At 44.4% G+C, this 22,559-nt stretch overlaps 1 protein-coding gene across 9 annotated transcripts in view; it reads right to left on the bottom strand.

Moving 5' to 3' along the window:
* The window catches only part of LOC125455762 (zinc finger protein 3-like), a 74,503-nt gene extending 52,323 nt beyond the window's left edge, over positions 1-22,180 (bottom strand). For 4 of the 9 annotated variants that reach the window (XR_007248301.1, XR_009446264.1, XR_009446266.1 and 1 more), the window contains exons 1-3: positions 22,135-22,180; positions 21,309-21,414; positions 19,560-19,666 (exon numbers count right to left, since the gene is read on the bottom strand). Coding sequence is in view for 2 of the 9 variants with exons in the window: in XM_048538175.1 (XP_048394132.1) it covers positions 13,855-15,060 (1,206 nt within the window). In the remaining 7 variants the exon portion in view is untranslated. Of the gene's footprint in view, positions 1-1,730; positions 1,920-1,939; positions 2,640-12,433; positions 15,158-19,559; positions 19,667-21,308; positions 21,415-22,134 lie in introns of those variants that run through there. The other 5 variants (XR_009446265.1, XR_007248302.2, XR_007248303.1 and 2 more) reach the window with 4 other exon arrangements.
* Positions 22,181-22,559: the final 379 nt, after the last annotated feature.

Below are 22,559 nucleotides of genomic sequence, written 5' to 3'. Positions count from 1 at the left end.
ATCCTCCAAGTTTACGTGTTCGGGATTATGTCGTGAAACAGGGAGTTGGTGTCACAGACTTTATTGATGCAGACTCATCAATGTGGCTATTAAAAGTTCCAATAAATGTCATTTTCTACAATTCAATCATGGTCTGTCTGTCTTCTGCATCCTTGTATATGCCTAGATGACTTTGGAGAGGGAGCAAACAGTGTGCACCTTTACACTTAATCTCTTCCACAACATAAGTATGCAAAATGGTAAAGTCTCATATAAACATGAGGAACAATTTTCTGCTTTAGTTGGGAATGATCCCTTCACTTTTCTTGATGATTCTCACTCTTTTTAGTTGAATTTCACCATGTGTTTAGGGAAGCCAGCAAAATAAGAATGTTACAGCAAAATAAAACAAATTTGTTCTGAATGTCTGTCTTGTAATAACTGTATAACTGTAATAACTTTCTTTTCCAGGCAGATGACTTACAGATGGGAAACTTAGATCAGGCACCACATCAAGATCTGACAGAGGCACTCAACTCATTGAGAACAGAATACCATTAGCCTTTGACTGTAGAAGGAGAAATGATTATCTGTTCTGTCGGGGGGGGGGGGGTAAGAAAATCAAACATCACTATGACTGAAAAAACACAAGAAACACAGTCACACTCAGTGAAAAAGTGACTGATTGAGAGTGTTCCAGTGAACAAACTGTGTAAAGAGCTTCAGCTAGTTACAGAGCCTGATTGAGTGTTGCAGTGAATGGCTGTGTATAGAACATTAAACAGTTACATGGTCTTACAGAGAGTGTTCTAGTGAACTGATTATGGAAAGAGCTTTAGGTAGTTAACTAGTCAATAGAAAATAAAATAGTAGTCCCATTCACTTGGAGGAACTGTGTGCGCTTAAGCTTATAATTGATATTCAACCTGAAGGGACACATTGAGAAAACTTGTAAGTGTGGGAACGGATACAGTTATCCAACCCTGCTGGAATTCATCAGCATAGACATACTGGGGAAACGTTTTTTAACTGCTCCTTGTGCAGGAAAGGATTCACTCAGATACCTAACCTGCTGAAACACCTGCAAGTTCACAGTGCAGCGAGGCTGCTCATATTCTGTGTGTGGGAAGTGACTCACTTAATCATCTAGTCTGCTGAAGTTCAGCTGCAAGTTCATAGAGTTGAGAGGCTGTTTAATCATTTGGACAATGCAAACAGTCTTAAAAGCTCTGTGGATCTGGTCAAGATCTGGACAGGTAAACATTTGTTCTGACTGTGGGAGACCGTTAAACAGTCACACAGTCTCAGTGAACATAAATACACTCAGACTGGAGACAGATCATTCACCTGCACTCTCAATGGGAAGGGATTCACATGATCATCACACCTAATTACACACTGACATGTTCGTTCTGATAAAAGACCTTTCAGATGTTCTGGATGTATGAAGAATTATAAAACCAGGAGCGAACTACTAAGACACCAGCAAGTTCTCACAGAGGGGGAAGCCATTCACGTGGTCATGGAAAAAAGACTTCCCTCGATCATCCAACTTCTCCAAATACCAATTTGTTCACTCACCTTTCAGATGTTGTGAATGTGAGATGAGTTATAGAACCACAAGCAACCTGTGATGCGCCAGTGGGTTCCCCAGTGCGACCATTCAGATGCTCCATGTGCAGGAAAGTATTCATTCTGTCATCTACTCCTGTGACACACCAGTGAGTTCATACTTGGGACAGGCCACTTACCTGCTCTGTGCATGGTAGGTTCTTTATTCAGTCATTCAATCTTCTGACACATCAACGAGTTCAGACTGGGGAGAGACCAGTCACCTGCTCTCAGTGCCAAAAGGCATTCAATCACTCGGCCACCTTTTCAGACGCCAGCAAGCTCACAGGTTGAAGACCGATGTTGGATTCTGCTGCTTTTGTTGCTGTCTGTGATGTTAATAATACAGTAACTGAGTTGAGGTTTAATATTATGCTATTTGTTAAAGGAACTGAGTGTGTTTCAGACACTTAATCAGGATGTTAATATCTCCAAGACAAGAAGACTCAAATTGATATCCCATTAAGGACTGTTCCACTTTTGAATCTTTTATAATTTCTAAATTATAGATGATTTCATTTCTCTTAGCTATTCTTTGGATAAGTTAACTCATCTTTAGTATTATTACAGAGCTGAGAGCTCTGAATCCATTGTACTGTCTCTGTTCTCAGATTGGGTATCTCTGCTTTGTCTCTTTTATTACAATGCTGTTCGTAAAGTCAACAAAGACAATCTGTTGTTATGAATTGCGTTATCTCGTGTCTAAAACAAAAGATTCAAAGTTTAAAGCCAACAATGAAACACATCAAGGCCCAATCCTCCAGCTCAATATTCACTAGTCTGTTATCTAACACCTCGGATGGACTGAGCAGCAAAGGGTTCCCTTGTTTTTCAAATCATTTGTAAGTCTCTTTCAAATACTAGAGATAATAAAGTGTAGAGCTGGATGAACACAGCAGACGAAGCAGCATCAGACGAGCAGGAAAGCTGACGTTTTAGGCCTAGATCCTTCTTCAGAAAAATACGCTTTCAAATACCAACAGATTAGACCTGTCAGTGTTCATTACATTGAAGAAAATGGGAGGAGAGACAGCCACTGTTCTTGATCTCTAAAGAAGAAAATACTGGTTAGACAACAGCGAAAAGCCTGAGTACAATTCAGTTACTGCGTAACAGGCGGAATGTGACTGCACAGGAGAGGGCGCAGTGAAAATTATCAAGATTTTGTCACAATGAAGTTTTAATAATCTGGAAGGTTTGGACAGGCTTTGACTGATTTGACTGCAACAGAGCATGTGATAGAATTATAATGGCCACAAACTGAGGGGTTTCACTGACAGAGAGGTCAGTCACCAGGAGACAGAGTTCTGAAGTAATTGGAAGAAAAAGAGAGAAACTGAAGGATCACTTCACCCAGAGGATGATTGGTTCCAGAGCTCACTGTCGGAAATGGAGGTAGAGGCACAAGCATATGTCACATTTAAAAATTACGCCGATATGCAGTGCAGCTGGTTTAATTCTCAGACTCACATGACAAATAGCTGGAAATTAGGATTATAACTGCAGAGTTCACTCTTAGCTAGTGCAGATATGATGGGCTGAACACCTCCTCTGTTATGTAATGTTGATACATGGTTCGCAACCTTTTATCCGAGATAGGGTTCAGACCAGTCATCAACTGATGATGCGATTAGTCAGCTAAGTGATCACAGTGTCAATGAGATGTACAGCATGGATGCAGATCCTTCGGTCCAACTCATCCATGCCAACCAGATATCATAAATTAATCTAGTCCCATTTGACAGCATTTGGCCCATATCCCTCTAAACCTTTCCTATTCATATACCCATCCAGATGCATTTTAAATGTTTTAATAGTACAAAGTTCCACCACTTCCTCGGGCAGTTCATTCTATAAAAACACCACTCTCTGTATGAAAAGGTTGCTGCTTAGGTCACTTTTAAATCTTTTCCGTTGAACCTTAAACCTATGCCCTCTAGTTTTTGACTCAGCCACCCCAAGGAAAAGACTTGGCTATTCACCTTATCTGTGCCCTCATGATTTTATAAACCTCTATAAGGTGACCCCTCAGCCTCCAATGCTCCAATGAAAATACACCCCGTCTATTCAGCCTCTCCTTTAGCTCAAACCCTCCAATCCTGGCAACATCCTTGTAAAACTCTTCTGAACACTTCAGGTTTAACAAAATCCTTCCTGTAACAGAGAGACTACAAGTGAACGCAGTATTCCAAAAGTGGCCTAACCATTGTTCTGTACAGCCACAACACAACCTCCTAACTCCTATGTTCAGTGCACTGACCAACAAAGACAAGCATATCAAGTGCCTTCTTCACTACGCTGTCTACTTGTGACTCCACTTTCAAGGAATTATGAACCTGCACCCCACGGTCTCTTTGTTCGGCAATACTCCCCAGACCTTACAATTAAGAGTACAAGTCCTGCCTTAATTTGCCCACCAAAATGTAGCACCTCACATTTATCTGGACTAAACTGCATATGCCACTCCTCAGCCTGTCAGATCAAGGTCCTGTTGTATTCTGAGGTAACCTTCTTCGCTGTCTACTACAGCACCAATTTTGGTGTCATCTGCAAACGTACTGACCCTACCTCCAATATTCACATCCGCATCATCTTTACACATGACAAAAAAAAAGTGGGCCCAGCACTGAACCTTGCAGCACACTGCTGGTAACAGGCGTCCAGTATGAAAAGCAACCTTCCACTACCACCCTCTGTCACCTAGCTTTGTGCCAAATATACTAGATATAATTTTCAGTTCCCCTCTTGCCACAGGAGAGGTGGCAGAAGATTGAAGCACAGCCAATGTGGCCCAGTAATTCAATAAGAAAGCAAGGGATTAACCAGGAAACTACAGGCCTGTCATACTTACAACTATGATGGAGAAACAATCGGGAGCAATTCTGAGGGTCAAAATGCATCTGCACTTGGAGAGGCAGAGATTAATCAGGAACGTCCAGCATGGATTTGTTCAAGGAACGTTACGTCTAACCAACTTGATTGAATTTTTTGGAGACTTGAACTTCGTAAAGCTTTTCATAAGGTCCTGTGTGGGAGGCTGATAGTAAAGGTAAGAGCCAAAGAAATTTGGCAAATTTGATCCAGAAGTGACTGAGTGGCAGGAGGCAGAGGATGATGGTTGAGAAGTCTTTTTGTGACTGAATGCCTGTGCCCAGAGGCACTCTGCAGGGATCAATGTTGACGCCCTTGGCTGGTCAATTGGGCTGATCAAATGGCAAATGGAATTCAATCCAGATGAATGTGAGGTGATGCGCTTGTGAAGGACAAACAAGGCATGGGAAGCATTGAATCTCTACACTGTGCAAACCAAATGCACAACAAACCTCAGAACATTCACCCAGACCGATACCCATAACCCACCTAATCAACACATCCTGAACACCACGGGCAATTTATCATATCACCTAACCTGCACATCTTTGGACTGTGGGAGGAAACCGGAGGACCTAGAGGAAACCCACGCAGACACAGGGAGAATGTGCAAACTCCGCACGCAGTCACCCGAGGGTGGAATTGAACCCGGGTACCTGGTGCTGTGAGGCAGCAGTGCTAACCACTGAGCCAATGTGCCCCAAAAATACGTGATGAATGTTAAGAACCATGGGAAGCATTGAGGATTACAGACCTTGGTGTGCATATCCACCGGTCCCTTAATATAACAGGTAGATAAAGTGGTTAGAAAGGCATATAGGATACTTCCCTTTATTAGCTAGGACTAAGATTTTAAAAGCAGGGAGATTATGTAAGAAAAATTCATTAGGCCACAATGAGATATTGTTCTGGATTCCATCTTAGAGGATGGATGTAATTGCTGTTGGGAGGGCGCAGAAAAGATTTGCCAATATGTTGTCTGCATGGAGAGGTTTAGTTATGAAAACAGATTGGATACACTGTGGTTGTTTTCCCTGGAACAGAGGAGACTGAGGAGATACATGATTGCAATGAATAAAATGATAAGGGGCACAGTAGGTCAATGGGAAAAAGCTGATCCCCTTTTCACCATGACAGATAGATAAAACTCTAAGCAGCTTCGAGGTAAGGATTCATCTGATTATTCACTAGATAACAGACAAGATACTCAGCCCAGTTTCCTGCCTGTCTACTCCCTCAGCCTGCAACCTTCAACAGGGTCAGTACCAAAGTTCACAGCAGGAGTGAACATAGAACATTACAGCACAGTACAGGCCCTTCGGCCCTCAATGTTGTGCCGACCTGTCACACCGATCTGAAACCCATCTAACCTACACTAATTCCATGTACGTCCATATGCTTGTCCAATGATGACTTAAATGTACTTAAAGTTGGCAAATCTACTATCGTTGCAGGCAAAGCGTTCCATTCCCTTACTACTCTCTGAATAAAGAAACTACCTCTGACATCTGTCCTATATCTTTCACCCCTCAATTTAAATCTATGCCCCCGCGTGCTCACCACCACCATCCTAGGAAAAAGGCTCTAACTATCAATCCTATCTAACCCTCTGATTATTTTATATGTTTCAATTAAGTCACCTCTCAACCTTCTTCTCTCCAACGAAAACGGCCTCAAGTCCCTCAGCCTTTCCTCATTAGACCTTCCCTCCATACCAGGAGTACCAAACATCCTAGTCAATCTCCTCTGCACCCTTTCCAAAGCTTCCACATCCTTCTTATAATGCGGTGACCAGAACTGTACGCAATACTCCAAGTGTGGCTGCACCAGAGTTTTGTACAGCTGCAGCATAACCTCTTGGTTCCGGAACTCGATCGCTGTATTAATGAAAGCTAAAACACTGTACGCTGTCTTAACAGCCCTGTCAACCTGGGTGGCAACTTTCAATGGTCTGTGTACATGGACACCGAGATCTCTCTGCTCATCTACACTACCAAGAATCTTACCATTAGCCCAGTACTTTGCATTCCGATTACTCCTCCCAAACTGCATCACCTCACACTTGTCCGCATTAAACTCCATTTGCCATCTCTCTGCCCAGCTCTGCAGCTTATCTATGTCTTATTGCAACCTACAGCATCCTTCGTCACTATCCACAACTCCACCGACCTTAGTATCGTCTGCAAATTTACTAACCCATCCTTCTACGCCCTCATCCAGGTCATTTATAAAAATGACAAACAGCAGTGGACCCATCACCGACCTTTGCAGTACACCACTAGTAACTGGTCTCCAGGATGAACATTTCCCATCAACTACCACCCTCTGTCTTCTTTCAGCAAGCCAATTTCCAATCCAAACTGCTATATCTCCCACAATCCCATTCTTCTGCATTTTGTACAATAGCCTAATGTGGAGAACCTTATCGAACGCCTTGCTGAAATCCATATACACCACATCAACCGGTTTACTCTCATCTACCTGTTTGGTCACCTTCTCAAAGAACTCAATAAGGTTTGTGAGGCACGACCTTCCCCTCACAAAACCGTGCTGACTATCCCTAATCAATTTATTCTTTTCTAGATGATTATAAATCCTATCTCTTATAACCTTTTCCAACACTTTACCAACAACTGAGGTAAGGCTCACTGGCCTATTTTGGAACACTCGGGGAAGTGCATTTTCCGAGTCTTTACATCGCTTGATGTTTGTGTACTCTCTACCATCACCACAGACCAAGGACCAAGTGATACTGGTGTTATATGAGGCTGGTTGTTATCGTCATTATCAGTGGGGGCCCACTGATGTTGTTGATGTTATAGGATTTTGTGGACCGGCTTCCCCCCGTTTTTTATTTTTATATATATTTTTTGGTGGGGTTCGTCTGGTCCTTGACTCGGTGGAAGATCTTATCTGACCGATTACGGTTTTTGCTCACTTGTCACTGAAGAGTTGTAAGAGTTCAAGTGTCATTGACAGAGTGAGTCTTGATGTCTTTTGGGCGAACATATCATAACTCTCGATGCCAAGGCATTTCATGAGGCAGTTATTCATATCCAGTCACTTGGCTCGTGCACCCATCACGAAGCCAAAGTATTTGGGGTCCACACTGCCCGTCAATTCCGTGACCTCAGCATTCGGGTGTTTATATTTCTCTTGTTTCTCTCACCATGCTGTTTCCAGTGCTTTACTGTCATTCTCGTACCGCACTGTGACATCTACAACCGTGATCTTCTGGTCTTTTCTAAATATGAGATCGGGTTTCCATAGGGAGCCGTCTTTAGCAAACAGCCTGGGGTCCATGTACGATGTCCAGCCGTACTTACTGACATGTTTCTGCAACTGGTCAGTGATCTTGTTATGGCATTTTATTCGAGCATTTTTCACGAATGGGCAGCATCCTGAGATGTGTGATATGGTCTCGTTTGCCGTCTCACACCTTCGGCATAGTTTATTTCGGTTTGGCCTTCCTCTAGATAACGTGGTTCTTGTCGGGTATAGATTACACCGCAAGAGCACGCTGTTAATAAATCTACAGGATTTTTGCTGTACTCCGGCTTTTGTCCAAGAATTAGAGATCTTGTCATCTCTAAAGTACTGGATGCCTGCCCCTTGACATTCCAGCTTTTGCCATTTTTCGAATTCCCACTCCCTCCAGCCAGCGTACCTATTGGGTGGTTTTGGTCGCCCCGCGTTTGCCTCCTGGAGTGCAGGCATGATGTCTTGGATGGCGGTCATCAGGTCAATATCCACTTCGCCGCTGCTGTGGCTACTGGGTTGGAAATTTTCAATTTCCTTGAGGATCTTGAGCTCGCGCAGTCCCGCAACGGTCTCTGTGTTGCTCTCTCCTTTATATTGAAAGGAGGCCCGAATGACCACATCACTCGACATGTTTAGTGTCTCACGTTTGCGAACAATCGCGGATGGGATTTGCACTTCCAGTTTTGGGACGCCTAGACCACCATTCCTGTTGCTAGCGTACAGCACTCCATCGGCGGTATGAGGTGGTAGGTGTAGGAATTCTTTGGTGGCGTTGCGGATTATTTGGTCCAGCTTTATGAGAGTAGCCTGTGATGCTTCTGTCAGGATCAGATGGAAGTACAGTCGGGGGATGGCATGTATCTTTAGGATCTCCAGCCGTTGTCGTGGTCGGAGAGGTGCTGCCTGTATTGCTTTAACCCAGGACTTAAGTTTCTCCTCCCACTCCCCTTCTGCCACACCTGCCCATGGATTGATGCGGGCACCCAGGTATTTCTCTGTGTTGCCTGGGGGTTGATAGGCTTTGGATTCGTCCCGCAGCTTCCAGTTTGCGAAGTGATTGTACAAGAAGGTTTTCCTTTTAAAAGTGAAGTGGAATCCCTTTGTCTTCGCTGTGTTAATACTGAGGCCTGCATGGTCACAGTATGCCTGGAGCAGCTTCAGATTCCTAGCCATACCAGTGTGTGAGTCGCTTAGAAGGGCGATGTCATCCGCGAAGGCCAAAGTCGAGCAGTTGACTCTTCTGCCGCCCAGGGGCATGGAGACCCCTGAGTTGGCCCTCTCCAGAGAGCACACCAACGTATCCAAAGTGATGTTAAATAATATTGGCGAGAGTGGGTCGCCCTGCTTTACACCCCTCTCAATGGTTATTGGGGTGGTTAAGTTTCCGTTCCCTTCCACCACTGTTGTGTTGCCAGTGTATAGGTCTTCGATGAGACTTACACAGCCTTTGGGTAGTTTCACTCTTTGCAAAGATTTGATCAATAGCTTGTGCCCAACCGAGTCGAACGCTTTTGCTAGATCGACAAAGACAACTGTGAGGTCCTTACGATTGTACTTTGCTCCCTTGATGATGTTTTCGAGGACAACAATGTTTTCATTGCATCCGGGAGTGGCTGCTAGAAACCCCTTTTGCCTGGGGTTTATTTCGACTGTTTCACTCAGGCGTTTTGCCATTATTTTCGTGAACAGCCGGAGCAGCATTGGACCGATGGTTATTGGTCGCCAGTTATCAATGCTTTTCAAGCGTTCCTTATCCTCGCACTTAGGAATCAGGACTGTTCGACTCTTTTTTAGTGAATAGGGGGTCGGCTTGACTTTAGCCATAAGGAGAAGAGGCGAGGTAGACGAGTTTCCTCCTGCTCATGGAGTGTTATGTCCTGCAGTTTCAGGCCGTCTGGTCCAGCGGCACTGTTCTCGTTTATCCCCTTGATGGCCACTTCAACCTCCTCTACCTCTATGGGTTTCATCAAGGACCTGTCATCAACTTTGCCAGTGTATGGGGCATACTTATTTATGTTTGATTTCTTATTTGATGCTGACAGTTTCTCACGGAAACATGTCTCCAATTCCTCTTTTGAGAGAGGACGAGCGGATGAGGTCGGCGCCCCCATGATCTCGTGAGCTAGTTGACGCCGGTTGGATTTGTCAAGCTGCTGTGTTGCTCTAAACAGCGCTTTACGTGCTGCCCACCGTTTTTTGGCTCCAGTATTGCTACCGGGCCTTTTGTCTTTCTTGGCCCGATCTTTTTGAGACCTCTTGTGTTTGTCCTGTCTTTTCCTACTATTCATTAATAGGTCGGTAATACTTTCCACTAGTCCGATTCCGAGGGCAAGCGTGTCTGGCTCATTCCTAGCGCGCAAGAGCTCCTCAGCTTGTGTAAGGTGGTCATCTACGTCCCGACGTTTAGGGATCGAAGCCGGTGTTTATCGGCTGGGTCTTTGGCATTGGGCTTGATCATCGGAATTTTCCTGGGTGCACTCTGCCTCAGAATCATGCGAGTCTATACCTGTCATTGGCTCGCTGATGGTCTTCACCTCCTTTGGGGTGTTTGCCAGGAGCCTGCGCTTGTCTGAGATTTGCTTTGGTGTTTTGGTTTTCAGGATGCTAGTGATGGATTTGTTTATAAATTTGCATCCTGCAAATGTCACCTCTAATTCCCTCAGGAGTGCCACCTTCTCCTGTGACCATTCGCGGTTGCTTCTCCCAAGTTTGCTCTTGACTTTGGGTGCCGGTTTGAGGCGTTTCTCGTTTTGTAGAACCGGGTGTCTGTGCCTCTCGCGTTGACCAAGGCCTGATTGTGTTTTAAACCGTTGCTCACACACGCTGCATGCAAAGTCCCCAGTTGGGGGTTGTTTTGTTCCTTTGCATTTTGGATAATAGCAGGCTATTGAATGGTATTCTCCGCCTTATCGCAGCGTGAACATTTGGTTCGGATGTTCTTTATTCCGTGCACTTTAGTCACATGGGTCTTAAACAGGCTCATCATGGGGAAGAGGGTGTCGCAGTCCTTGCAGAACAGCCCATCGACGGAATAGTGGATGATTACCTCTGGGACAGATGTTCTGTCGCATACTGGTTCGATAACAATTCCTTCCATGAAGGCAGTTGCATCAGCTGTTTCTTCGCCAGTCACATTTATAGTCTTTCTTTTGTCTGTGCCCTGCTTTATGTCTCGATAACTTTTGTTGTAGAAGGTTTGGGTGGTTATGCTTATCTCAACCGCAGGGTGGGCTGCCCTTACGGTGCCTTCTTCAACGTTATCTATGTCATCGGTTACAGGGTGAGCCGGCTCCCTGGGAGGGGTGACCGGTCTCAGCTCCATGTAAGGTAGGAGGTAACGTCTCAAGGTCGCTGTCTCGGTCTGGACCGAGATGGACCTTGTTGCGGGTTTTAAACATGTACAACCTAATGACTTATCACAGCTCGCGGTTGTCGACGAGGCTGCAGGGAGGTTGTTTTTCCGGGACGTTTCCCAACCGGACTGCTCCATTGAAACCGGAAGATTCATACTGGTGTTTTGAGAGCTGGTCAGTATAGACCACGGCCGTCTTGTACTTTTTCTGGGTGTTTGGTCACCCAGCAGCCAGGACTGCTGGGCTTACCGTCAGGGCCAGCGGGGAGGCACGACACACACTATGCGTCAAAAATATGTGAAAACGTCATAGTGGGCAACTATGCCTTCTCATAAAGAGAGTCATAGTTACTCCCACCAGAGTTGTCCCTACTCCCCTTTTTAAACAGGTGAACCACATTTGCTATCCTCCAGTCATCTGGCACTATTCCTGTAGACAATGACGAGTTAAAGATCAATGCCAAAGGCTCGGCAGTCTCCTCCCTGGCTTCCCAGAGGGTCCTAGGATAAAACCCATCCGGCTCAGGGGACTTATCTATCTTCACACTCAGTGGTCCCAGATCAACTGCCAGGATCATATTCCTTGTGGATATTCCAGATTGTGAATCTTCACTTCTTATGGTGTCAAACACAGAGAGAGAGAGAGAGACAGACAGACAGACACACACACACACACACACACACACACACACACACCAATAAAACAAGAAATTCTGGAAAACAAGTCATGTGTTCTTTGTCTGGAAAAAATATCTATTGTATAGATGCACACATAGTGACCAAGCTCTTGTGTAATCCTCCATCCTGTTTTTAAAATGCAGAATTTAAACAACATACTTAAAATGAAGGAAATTCCCTTAAAATTAAGGAAATCTGCATTAAAATGGTAGGGCTCAGGGCTGTCAGATGGACATATTACATCTCCATAGAATAATGACTAGCTTCATAGTTAGACTGGAAACCTAAGCCTGCTGGTTCACTTTCATTCAGGAATAGATCCCAATTTGACCCCAATCTCTGACTAACAGCCATTTTGCAGTATTCCCCACTGTTCTTGCTGACTATAAAACCAGTTGTAATGGAGCTTGAGTATCCAGGAGCTATGAACCTTGCGGGAGATTGACTGTGATACATTTCTTCCCTACCTCAGGGTGAACCCAAACAGTGACTTTGCTGTCAGTGAACAGAGAGAAGTACCTGGTGCCCATTTATCATTCTTAACTAAAGGATTGTGTTCAGGCTGATGTTCTGTATCTGCTGTACTGCCCACAGATCAGTCTTTCTGAGGTCCAGCCAGATGGAAAAGACAGAAACTAGCAATGGTGTTGTTCATCCAAGACTGATTTATTTGATGTCTGCCCTGCTTATTACACTACAGTCCGATTACAGGGATTACTAACACAGCAGAAACAAACATCAACTGTCAGAATGAACATCATTCACTCCTGGATGAGACTAACCACAGCAAGTACAGCAGACTGAAGTCACTTGTGAAATCTCTGGTGTCTCAGGGTTGGAGGAGAGATAACCAAGTGAATCCTTTCCTCCGACAGAGAGAGGTGAACAGTTTTGCACCAGTATAAATGGGTTTGTATTTCATCTGATACATTTTGCTATAAAGTCTCTGCTCACAGGAAGAACTTTAAAACAGGTTCTTAACAGTGCGAACGTGTTGCTGTGTGTTGAAGTGGGAAGAACTGGCTGAATTTCCTCCCACACTGGGAGCTGCTGATTGGCCTTTCCTTGCTGTGAGTGTGATGGTGGAAGCTGAGTATGAATTCAGGAGTGTGCAAGCAGGTCTGATAAATTAGTGAATTCATTCACATGCACAGAACAGGTGAGTGACCTCTTCCTGGTGTGAACTCACTGGTGTTGCTGCAGGTTCAACAATCATCTGACCCTCTTCCCACAGTGAGATCGGGTCAATGGAAAGGAACCACAGTGAGTAAACTGGAGCACTGTTAGTGAATGAGGTTTTATAAATCTTATCACGTGATATGCTTACTCCCTGTCTCTCCAGTATCGAATTTCTACTGACTATGGATGATGTATGGAGAGAGGTGCAAATTCAGGTCTTGGGCATGGGGGAGGCTGAGAGGCAGTATGGCCCAGTGGGAAGTTAAGCCAATCAGAGTATCTCAAACACAGTGGCAAGGAGGCTCCCTGAGCTCTTCACACTTGTTGGAGGTCAGAATAGAGAACACAGGGGAAAGGGAGAACATTTCAAATGGACCCAACTTGTCAGAATTTTAAAAAGACTTGATGCACTAGTTTACACAAAGTTGATTGATTTGAAATTTACATGGAGTATTAATATCTAGAACTGAGCTTGAGTTTCTGAGGAGATTGCAGTATAGTGGGAATGTCACTGGACTGGTAATCCATTCAGATGTTAATACTCAGGGGATATTGGATCAAAACGGTACAGCAGCTGGTGGAATTTAAATACCATTCAAAAGGTCCGAAATTGAAAGCTAGCCTTCCCTGATCAGACCATAAAACTACGACTAATTGTCAGAACTGATTTGGTTCAGCAATATCCTTGTTGGAAAAAAATCTGTCATTTGTACCTGGTCTGGCCTACATGTGACTCCAGATATATAATGATGTGGGTGGCTCGTAACTGCCCTCTAAAATGGTTTGGTAAGCCCATTTATTGGGGAACAAATAACAAACAGCCACATCCAGCCATACTTAAAAAAACGTAGTTTCCTAAAATTTGCAGAAAAAAACCCAATCAACATTGTTCGCTTCTGAAGGTGATTGGCAATAAAATCCAATCACTTGTGAACTTGTTGGTGTCTCAGCAGATTCGATGAATGAGTGAATCCTTTCCCACATTCAGAGCAAGTAAATGGCCTCTCCCCAGTGTGAACTCGTTGATGGACAGTGAGTTGAGACGATCGTTTGAACCCAGTTCCACAGTGACAGCACCTGAATGGCCTTTCGCCAGTGTGAATACGTTGATGGGTCATCAGTTCCCAGGAAGTTTTGTAGCACTTCCCACAATCTGGGCATTTGAAAGGTCTCTCTCCAGTATGAACCCGCTGGTGTATTAGCAGGTGGGATGACAAAATGAATCCTTTCCCACATTCAGAGCAGGTGAATGGCCTTTCCCCAGTGTGAACCTGTTGGTGTCTCAACAGAGTAGATGAATCAGTGAATCTCATCTTACACTCTGAACAGGAGAATGGTTTATCCCCAGTGTGAATTCGCTGGTGTCTCAGCAGATATCGTGACTGACTGAATCCTTTCCCACACACAGAGCAGGTGAATGGTTTCTCCCCAGTGTGAACTCGCTGGTGTACAATGAGTCGGGATAAGTGCCTGAAGCCAGTCCCACAGTGAGAGCATCTGAACGGTCTCGCGTCAGTGTGATCACATTGATGCAACATCACCTGTCTGGAACTTCCAAAGCAATTCCCACAATCTGGACATTTAAAACGTACCTCCACAGCGTGAATTTGCTTGTGTGTAAGTAAGCTGGATGATCGCGTGAACCCCTTCCCACACTCGGTGCAGATGTATGGTCTCTCCCCAGTGTGGACTCGCTGGTGTACAATAAGTCGAGATGAGTATCTGAACGCAGTCCCACAGTGAGAACACTTGAATGGTCTTTGGTCAGTGTGAACACGTTGATGGGACATTAGCTCCGCGGAACATATAAAGCATTTCCCACAGTCCGGACATGTAAAAGCCCTTTCTCCAGTGTGAAGTTGCTGGTGTTTCAGAAGGTGGGATAACTGAGTGAATCCCTTTCCACATTTGGAACAGGGGAATGGTCTCTCTCCAGTGTGACTTCGCCAGTGTCTTTCCAGGTCAGAGGGGGACTTGAAATTCTTCCCACAGTCTCTACAATTCCATGGTTTCTGCCCCGTGTGACCACATTTATGTTCTGAGAGGCCAGATGATTGTGTGAATCCTGGTCCAAACACAGAACATGTGTATGATTTTTCCCCATTGTAATTGGCGCTTTTATCTTCCATATTCAAAATTGACGATATTCACGTTAGAATAAACTGTGTGGCACCATCAGATCCTATGATGTAATTTCCCAACTGCAAAACCTCTCTTGCTAATACCCTGAGAAATTGATTAAAAACAGAAAACAAAAAAGAACAGAATGAAAAAGAGTCCACAAAAACTGGGAATTCGAGCTTCTTGAGATGCTTGGCAGCATGGTGGCTCAGTGGTTAGCACTGCAGCCTCATAGCACCAGGGACCTGGGTTCAATTCCCACCTCGGGAGACTGTCTGTGTGGAGTTTGCACATTCTCCCCATGTCTGCGTGGGTTTTCTCCGGGTGCTCCGGCTTCCTCCCACAGTCCAAAGATGTGCAGGCTAGGCGGATTGGCCATGCTAAATTGCCCATAGTGTTCAGGGATGTGTAGGTTATAGGGGGATGGGTCTGGGTGTGGACTTGTTGGGCCGAGGGGCCTGTTTCCACACTGTAGGGAATCTAATCTAATCTAATCTATCAAAGTTTTATCTGAATTTATGGGGCGAAAAAATTAGCCTGCTAGCTGTCATTGAAACCTCCTCTAGGAGTGAACGGCAAGGGCAGCAAGTCCAAGGAACCATGGGTGTCAAGGGATAGTTAGAGTTTGAAAAAGAAAAATGCATATGATAGGTACAGCACAATAAAACAGGGGAGGCCCTTCAAAAGTACAGTGCGTGAGGATGCTTAAAAAATAAACTCAAATGGCAAAAGTGGTCATGAAATATCTCCGGCAGGCAGTATGAAAGAAAAGCTTTCAAGCATTTTACACGTATGTTTAGAATAAGAAGATTGGCAGGGCAAGTGTAGGGCCTACTAGAAATCAATGGGGCAACATGTGTGTAGAGGCAGAGGATGTGGGTGAGATCTTAAATAAATACTTTTCATGTGTATTCACAGTGGAGAAAGATATTGTTCCTGTAGAGTTCAGTTGGGATGCTGAGGTTCTAGAACATGTTAAGATTAATTGGTGGAGGTGTTAATAGGCGAAATAGAGTCAGAGAGTTTTACAGCATGGAAGCAGACCCTTCCATCCAACTCATCCATACCAACAAAATATCCTAAATTAATCTAGTCCCATTTGCCAGCATTTGGCCCATAACCTTATAAACCCTGCCTGTTCATGTACCCTTTCCAGATGCTTTTAAATTGTAATTGTATAAGCCTCCAACAGTTCAACTGGCAACTCATTCCATACATGCACCATTGTCTGCATGAAAATGTTGCCCCATAGATCCTTTTTGAATTTTCCCCTTTCACCTTAAATGTATAACATCTAGTTTTGTCTCGCCTACCATGGGAAAAAGCTCTTGGCTATTCACCATATCCATGGCCCTCATGATTTTATAAACCTCTAATAAGACCTCCAATACTCCAGCCAAAATCGCCCTAGTCTATTCAGCTTCTCTCTGTATAGCTCCAAGCCTCGCAACATCCTTTTAAGTCATTTCTGAACCTTTTCAAGTTTAACAATGTCTTTTTTTGCTATAGCATGGAGACCAGGATTGAATGTAATATTCCAAAACTGCCCTAAACATTGTCCTGTACAGCTGCAACATGAAATCCCAACTCCTGTGCTTCATGCACTGACCAACAAGCATACTCAACACCTTCTTCAATATCCTGTCTACCTGTGACTCCACATTCAAGGAACTATGAACATGCAGTTCAAAGTCTCTTTGTTCAGCAACACCCCCCAAGACCCTACCATTAAGTTCATAAGTCCTACCCTGATTTTCCTTTCCAAAATGCAGCACCTTACATTTATCTAAATTAAACTTCATCAGCCACTCCTCAGCCAACCATAGGCCCATCTGATCAAGGTTGCGTTGTACTCTGAGATAACCTTTTTCACGGTCCACTACACCACCAATTTTGGTGTTATCAGCAAAATTACTAACCATACCTTCTATACTCACACTAAATCATTAATATAAATTAGAATATGCAGTGGACCCAGCACTGATACTTGTGGCACACTGCTGGTCACAGGACTCCAGTTTGAAAAACAACCTCCATCACCAAGCTCTGTCTCCTAACTTCAGGCCAAATTTTGTTTCCAAATAGATCATAGATCATTGAATCCCAATGGTGTGGCAACTGCCCCTTCAGCCCAACAAGTCCACACCAACCCTCAGAGCACCTATCCCACTATAACCCACCTAATTTACACATCCCTGAACACTACGGGCAATTTAGCACGGCCAATCCACCTAGCCTGCACATCTTTGGACTGTGGGAGGAAACTCACACAGACACGGGGAGAATGTGCAAATTCCACAAAGACAGTCACCCTCGAGTGGAATTGAACCCGGGTCCCTGGCACTATGAGGCAACCGTGCTAACCACTGTGCCACCGTGCTGCCCCAAATGGTTGGTTAATAAAATGGTTAATTTTCTCTAGATTCCATGCGATCTACCTTTGCTAATTATCCTGAGCTGCTATGGGAAGCAAGGGAGAAGATTACTGTTGTCCTGGTACAGATATCTAATGCTTCATTAGTCATAGGTACAGTACCATACATCTGGAGGATAACTAATGTGGTTCCTTTGTCCAAGAAAGGCAGCAGAGAAAGGCCAGAGATTCTAGACTAATTGGTCTTAGGTCAGTGATAGGGAAATTATTGGAAAAAATTTGAAGGACAAGATTAGTTAAGGAAAGGCAGAGATTGATCAGAGATAGTCAGCATGGATTTGTTAGAAGGACATTCTGTCAGTCTGACTGAACTGAGAATTTTGGTCGTGAGAATCTCTTCCCCATGACAGATGCATCTAGGGCCAGAGAGCAGAGTGGAGACGAGCAATTGGTTTAGAGGAGGTCTGAGACAAAGAAACACGAGAGGGTGGGAGATAGAGGAAACATGCTGCCTGAGAGAGTGGTGGGAACAGGTAATCTTGCAACATTTAAAAAGCATCTGGCTGAGTACTTAAAATAGGAGGGCCAGGGACCCAGGTTCAAATCCAGCCTCTGGCAACTGTCTGTGTGGAGTTTGCACATTCTCCCTGTGTCTGCGTGGGTTTCCTCCAGGTACTCCAGTTTCCTCCCACAATCCAAAGATATGCAGACTAGGTGGACTGGCTGTGCTAACTTGCTCGCAGTGTTCAGGGATGTGTGGGTTATAGGGGGGTGGACCGTAGTGGGATGCTTCAAGGGGCGGTGTGGACTTGTTGGGCCGAAGGACCTGTTTCCACACCGTAGGGAATCTAATCTAACCTAAATGCCAGGGCAAGGTCAGCTATGACTCAACTGCAGGTAAATATGATTAGTGTAGCCTGGTGTTTGTTGATCAGCATAGACATGGCGGACTGAAGACCAGTTTCTCTGCTCTGTGTCTCTATGAGACCAAACTGATTCATTAAAATCCTTCAGGGCTGGGATCTTACCAGCAGATCTGGGCCTTTACAAGACTCTGGCTTCTATGAAAGGACAAAGTGAGAGATGGAAGAAACAGGAAGAAAAAGAATTTTAAATATTTACAACTCAACCAGAACTTTAATAGAATCTCCCATTTCCTCACTCTCCTAAACTCTCAACCTCTGCCATCTAAAAGGATGAAAAAAATCATGGTTTACGACAACCATCACTGCCCAGTCACATACCATCCTGACCGGGCTGACATCTACTAATGGGTGAGTTGAAATGTCCTCTATTTAGATATTGGGAAGACTAAAGCCACTGTCTTCACCTGAAGCCACTGTCTTCACTTCCTGTTACAAACTCCACTTCCTCACCACTGAATCCATCCCTCCCCCTGGTAACTGCCTGAAGCTGAATCACCTTGTTCACAACTAACATGAAAGATTTCCCCCTAAGATGCGCTACCAACCACATAACCCCATCATCATCAAGACCTCAGTATTATCACCTGACTTCATCCTAGACTCAGTTCATCAGATTCTGGAACTCCATTCCTTTTCTATTACTAGCATTAACAGTCATCACACAGTACTGCAAGGCCTTCCACATTCAACCTCCCAATAATCTTGAGGTCATGCAAAACTCCTCTGTGCTTGCTCGCACCAGATATTTTCACACTGCGGCCGCTGACCTACCCATTTTCTGGATGACAAAGCACTAAGATATTGAAATTCTTATCTATATTGTCAAATTTCACCATAGCAGCTCCCACTCTTGATGATCTCTTCCACCTTCAGAACTCTCTGAGATACAATGTGTCCTAAATTCCAACCTCCTAAGCATTTTAAGTGTCCTGCCTCTAAGACCATGCTTTCAGTTTCTAAGGGCATAAGCTCTTGCATTTACCCAGAAACCTCACTCACTTTCATTCTTCAAGTTGCTCCTCAAAAAAAACCTAAGTCTGGCCCAGTTTTTAGTCACCTGTCCTAATATCTCCATGTGTGCTTGGTGTCAAGTATTGTTTTATGATTACCTGTGTAACATCTCATCATTTTATTCCATCAAAAATACAAATTGTTGTTCATTTGGCCAAATACCCTGGTCTTTCACTGTCATTTGGTCACTACTTACCAAACAGCATTGTGGGAGCACCTTCACCGCATGGACTGCAGCAGTTCAGGAAGGTCAAACATTATCTTCTCCACAGGTCACTGAGCATTGGCAATATTAGCTGAAATCTGTGGAAAGAGACACAGAGTTACTGCTTCAGGATATGCTGAATGAATTAATAGAATAATTATAATGCTGGTATTTTGTTTAATATAATCTCAGAAGCTGAAGACAAAAAGAATTGCACTCCACGAGGAACAACTCTTGACTTCGAAAGATACTCGGGAAACTTCTAAATACACAGCATATGGTCAGGAGATGACTCAAACTAAAACTGGAGAAGGTGCAGAAAAGATTTACAAGAATGATGCCAGGAGTGGAGGGTTTGAGCTCTCTGGAGCGGCTGAATAGGCTGGTGCACTTTTCCCTGAAGGACCAAAGCTTGAGGGGTGACCAGAGAGCGGTTGACTATAATAAGGGCATGGATATGGTGAATAGCCAAGTTCTTTTCCCCGGGTTGCAGAGTCTAAAACTAGACAGCACTGGTTTAAGGTGAGAGGGGAAAAGCTTAAAAAGAACCTGAGGGACAATGTTTTTATGCAGGGGGTGGTGCATGTGTGGAACACACTGCCAGAGGAAGTGGTTGAGGCAGGTACAATTACAACATTTAAAAGGCATCTGGATGGATACATTAATGGGAAGGGTTTAAATAAATATGGGCCAGATGGGACTAGATCAGGTTAGAATATCTGGTCAGCATGGACCAATTGGTCCAAAGGGATTGTTTCCATTGTGTATGATTCTATGATAGTCTTGATAGAAATCTCATCTGGATATAGACACCAAAACTAACATGGACTGAAGGAGGGCAGAAGTGAAACTCAGCAATGTATCAAAACAGATGCAGAACCACACTAAAGAAGACACACCAGCCACAATGCGACAGAACCTCTCATAGGTAACAGATAGTAAAAGCTCAAAATGTTGAGGCAAAGCCAAAAATACTAAACATCGTCTCTATTTTCAATTGAAATACTCCTGGAAAGGTTTCAGAAACACTGGAGTCAGAGAAAAATCTCACTGTTGAGGAAATACCTGGGGAATGGGTGATGCAAAGAACAAAGAACAAAGAAAATTACAGCACAGGAACAGGCTCATCGGCCCTCCAAGCCTGCAACAATCCAGATCTTCTGTCTAAACCTGTCATCAATTTTCTAAGGATCTGTATCCTTTTGCTCCCTGCCCATCCATGTACCTGTCCACATACATCTTAAAAGACACCATTGTGTCTGCATCTACTACCTCCGCTGGCAACACGTTCCAGGCACCCACTACTCTCTGCGTAAAGAACTTACCACGCATGTCTCCCTTAAACTTTCCTCCTCTCACTTTGCCACCGTGTAATTGTTGCTACATGGTGACATCACATACAGGAACACACAGCATCTGGGTCTGTGCAAACCAGAGATCACCCACACATTGGGAAGGATTGCAGGGTCCCTGAGAGAGGACAGATTAGTTCATTCACCAGCATGGTTCAGGACAGAGGGATTTGTAATGTGACAGAGGAGCTGAAGCTGAAGGGAGATTTGACAGACTTGCAAGGGTTTATGATTGGTTCAGATAAGGTAGATATAAACAAGATGGTACATCAGCTGATAGGAAATGGATCATGGAATACCAATTTAAGAACTTAGACATGATGACAGGGAGAATATGATGACAAAATTATATGCAGTGCATGGTAATGATTGGGAAGCCAACACTTACACTCAAAGGGCTATAATATTGGGTATCTGATGAATCCACCAATTCTGTCACATTCTTATATGATGTTTGGTTGGAATCTCCAGTCTGTGAATCCTCTTCAAATACACTAGAAAAGAAGTTTTGAAAAAAGTGTCAGGAAAGTTTAGAGCTCATGCAAATTGTTCCCTTTCTATTTTTCTATATACACCCTTCCAAGCCTCTGTGAAAGAAATTTCTGAAATCTATCACTATCAGTTCAGCAAAATAATACAGCAATATCAGGTTGTAAATGTTAACATTGTTGCTCTATCCTACTGGGTTTCCTCCAGCGCCTTTTATTTCACTTTAGAAAGTAACAATATCCTCTCTTCCCGGCCCAGGGAACCACAAATGCTCCCTACTGCACACACTGCCTCTCAATGGGAATGTGAGTCGTTCTATATTCAATAGTGACAACTGCTCAGGGTCGTGAAGAACTGCTTTGAGTCCTAATGTGAAAAGCAGAACTGCAAATCTTTGGACAAGTGGGGCAGGTTGTCCCATTCTGATCAACGGGCAGCAAGGTCCTCACAGTCTTTCCAAATACTGCTCCTCATAAACACGATGTCCCCACAGGCGCCCAACGGCCCAATGCCCCTCATTGGGGCGGGTGGTCCAGCGGCCTGTCCCTGGCGGAAGCCGACAGGCGTCGTCCTGTTTGATACAAACGGAGAATCAGGAGTTTCTTCTTCAGGTTTGAGATTTGCACAAGATATTACTGAATCGCCAAAATCCACCTAACAGATCCACCGTATTCTGCAACTCGCTTCAAATTTCACCGTTTGCGGAGCCGAACACAACTCCCTACCTCAGCAGCCATCACTGACGCAGCTCAGTGCTCCCTCTTCCTTGTGTAGGGGGGGGGAGTTAAGTGTCGCACGGAATGCTGGGTAACTGACCTGGAGACTGTTCAAGGAACAGTTGTTGGGAGTGATGAGTAAATATGTCCCTCTGAGACAGGCAAGAAGGGGTAAGATAAAGGAACCTTGGATGACGAGAGCGGTGGAGCTTCTTGTGAAAAGGAAGAAGGTAGCTCACATAAGGTGGAGGAAGCTAGGGTCAAGTTCAGCTAGAGAGGATTACATGCAGGCAAGGAAGGAGCTCAAAAATGGTCTGAGGAGAGCCAGGAGGGGGCACGAGAAAGGCTTGGCAGAAGGAATCCGGGAAAACACAAAGGCATTTTACACTTACGTGAGGAATAAGAGAATGATCAAGGAAAGAGTAGGGCCGATC

Source organism: Stegostoma tigrinum, chromosome 10, assembly GCF_030684315.1.
Source record: "Stegostoma tigrinum isolate sSteTig4 chromosome 10, sSteTig4.hap1, whole genome shotgun sequence".
NCBI lineage: Eukaryota > Metazoa > Chordata > Chondrichthyes > Orectolobiformes > Stegostomatidae > Stegostoma > Stegostoma tigrinum.
This window is presented reverse-complemented; position numbering and strand designations above follow the sequence as displayed.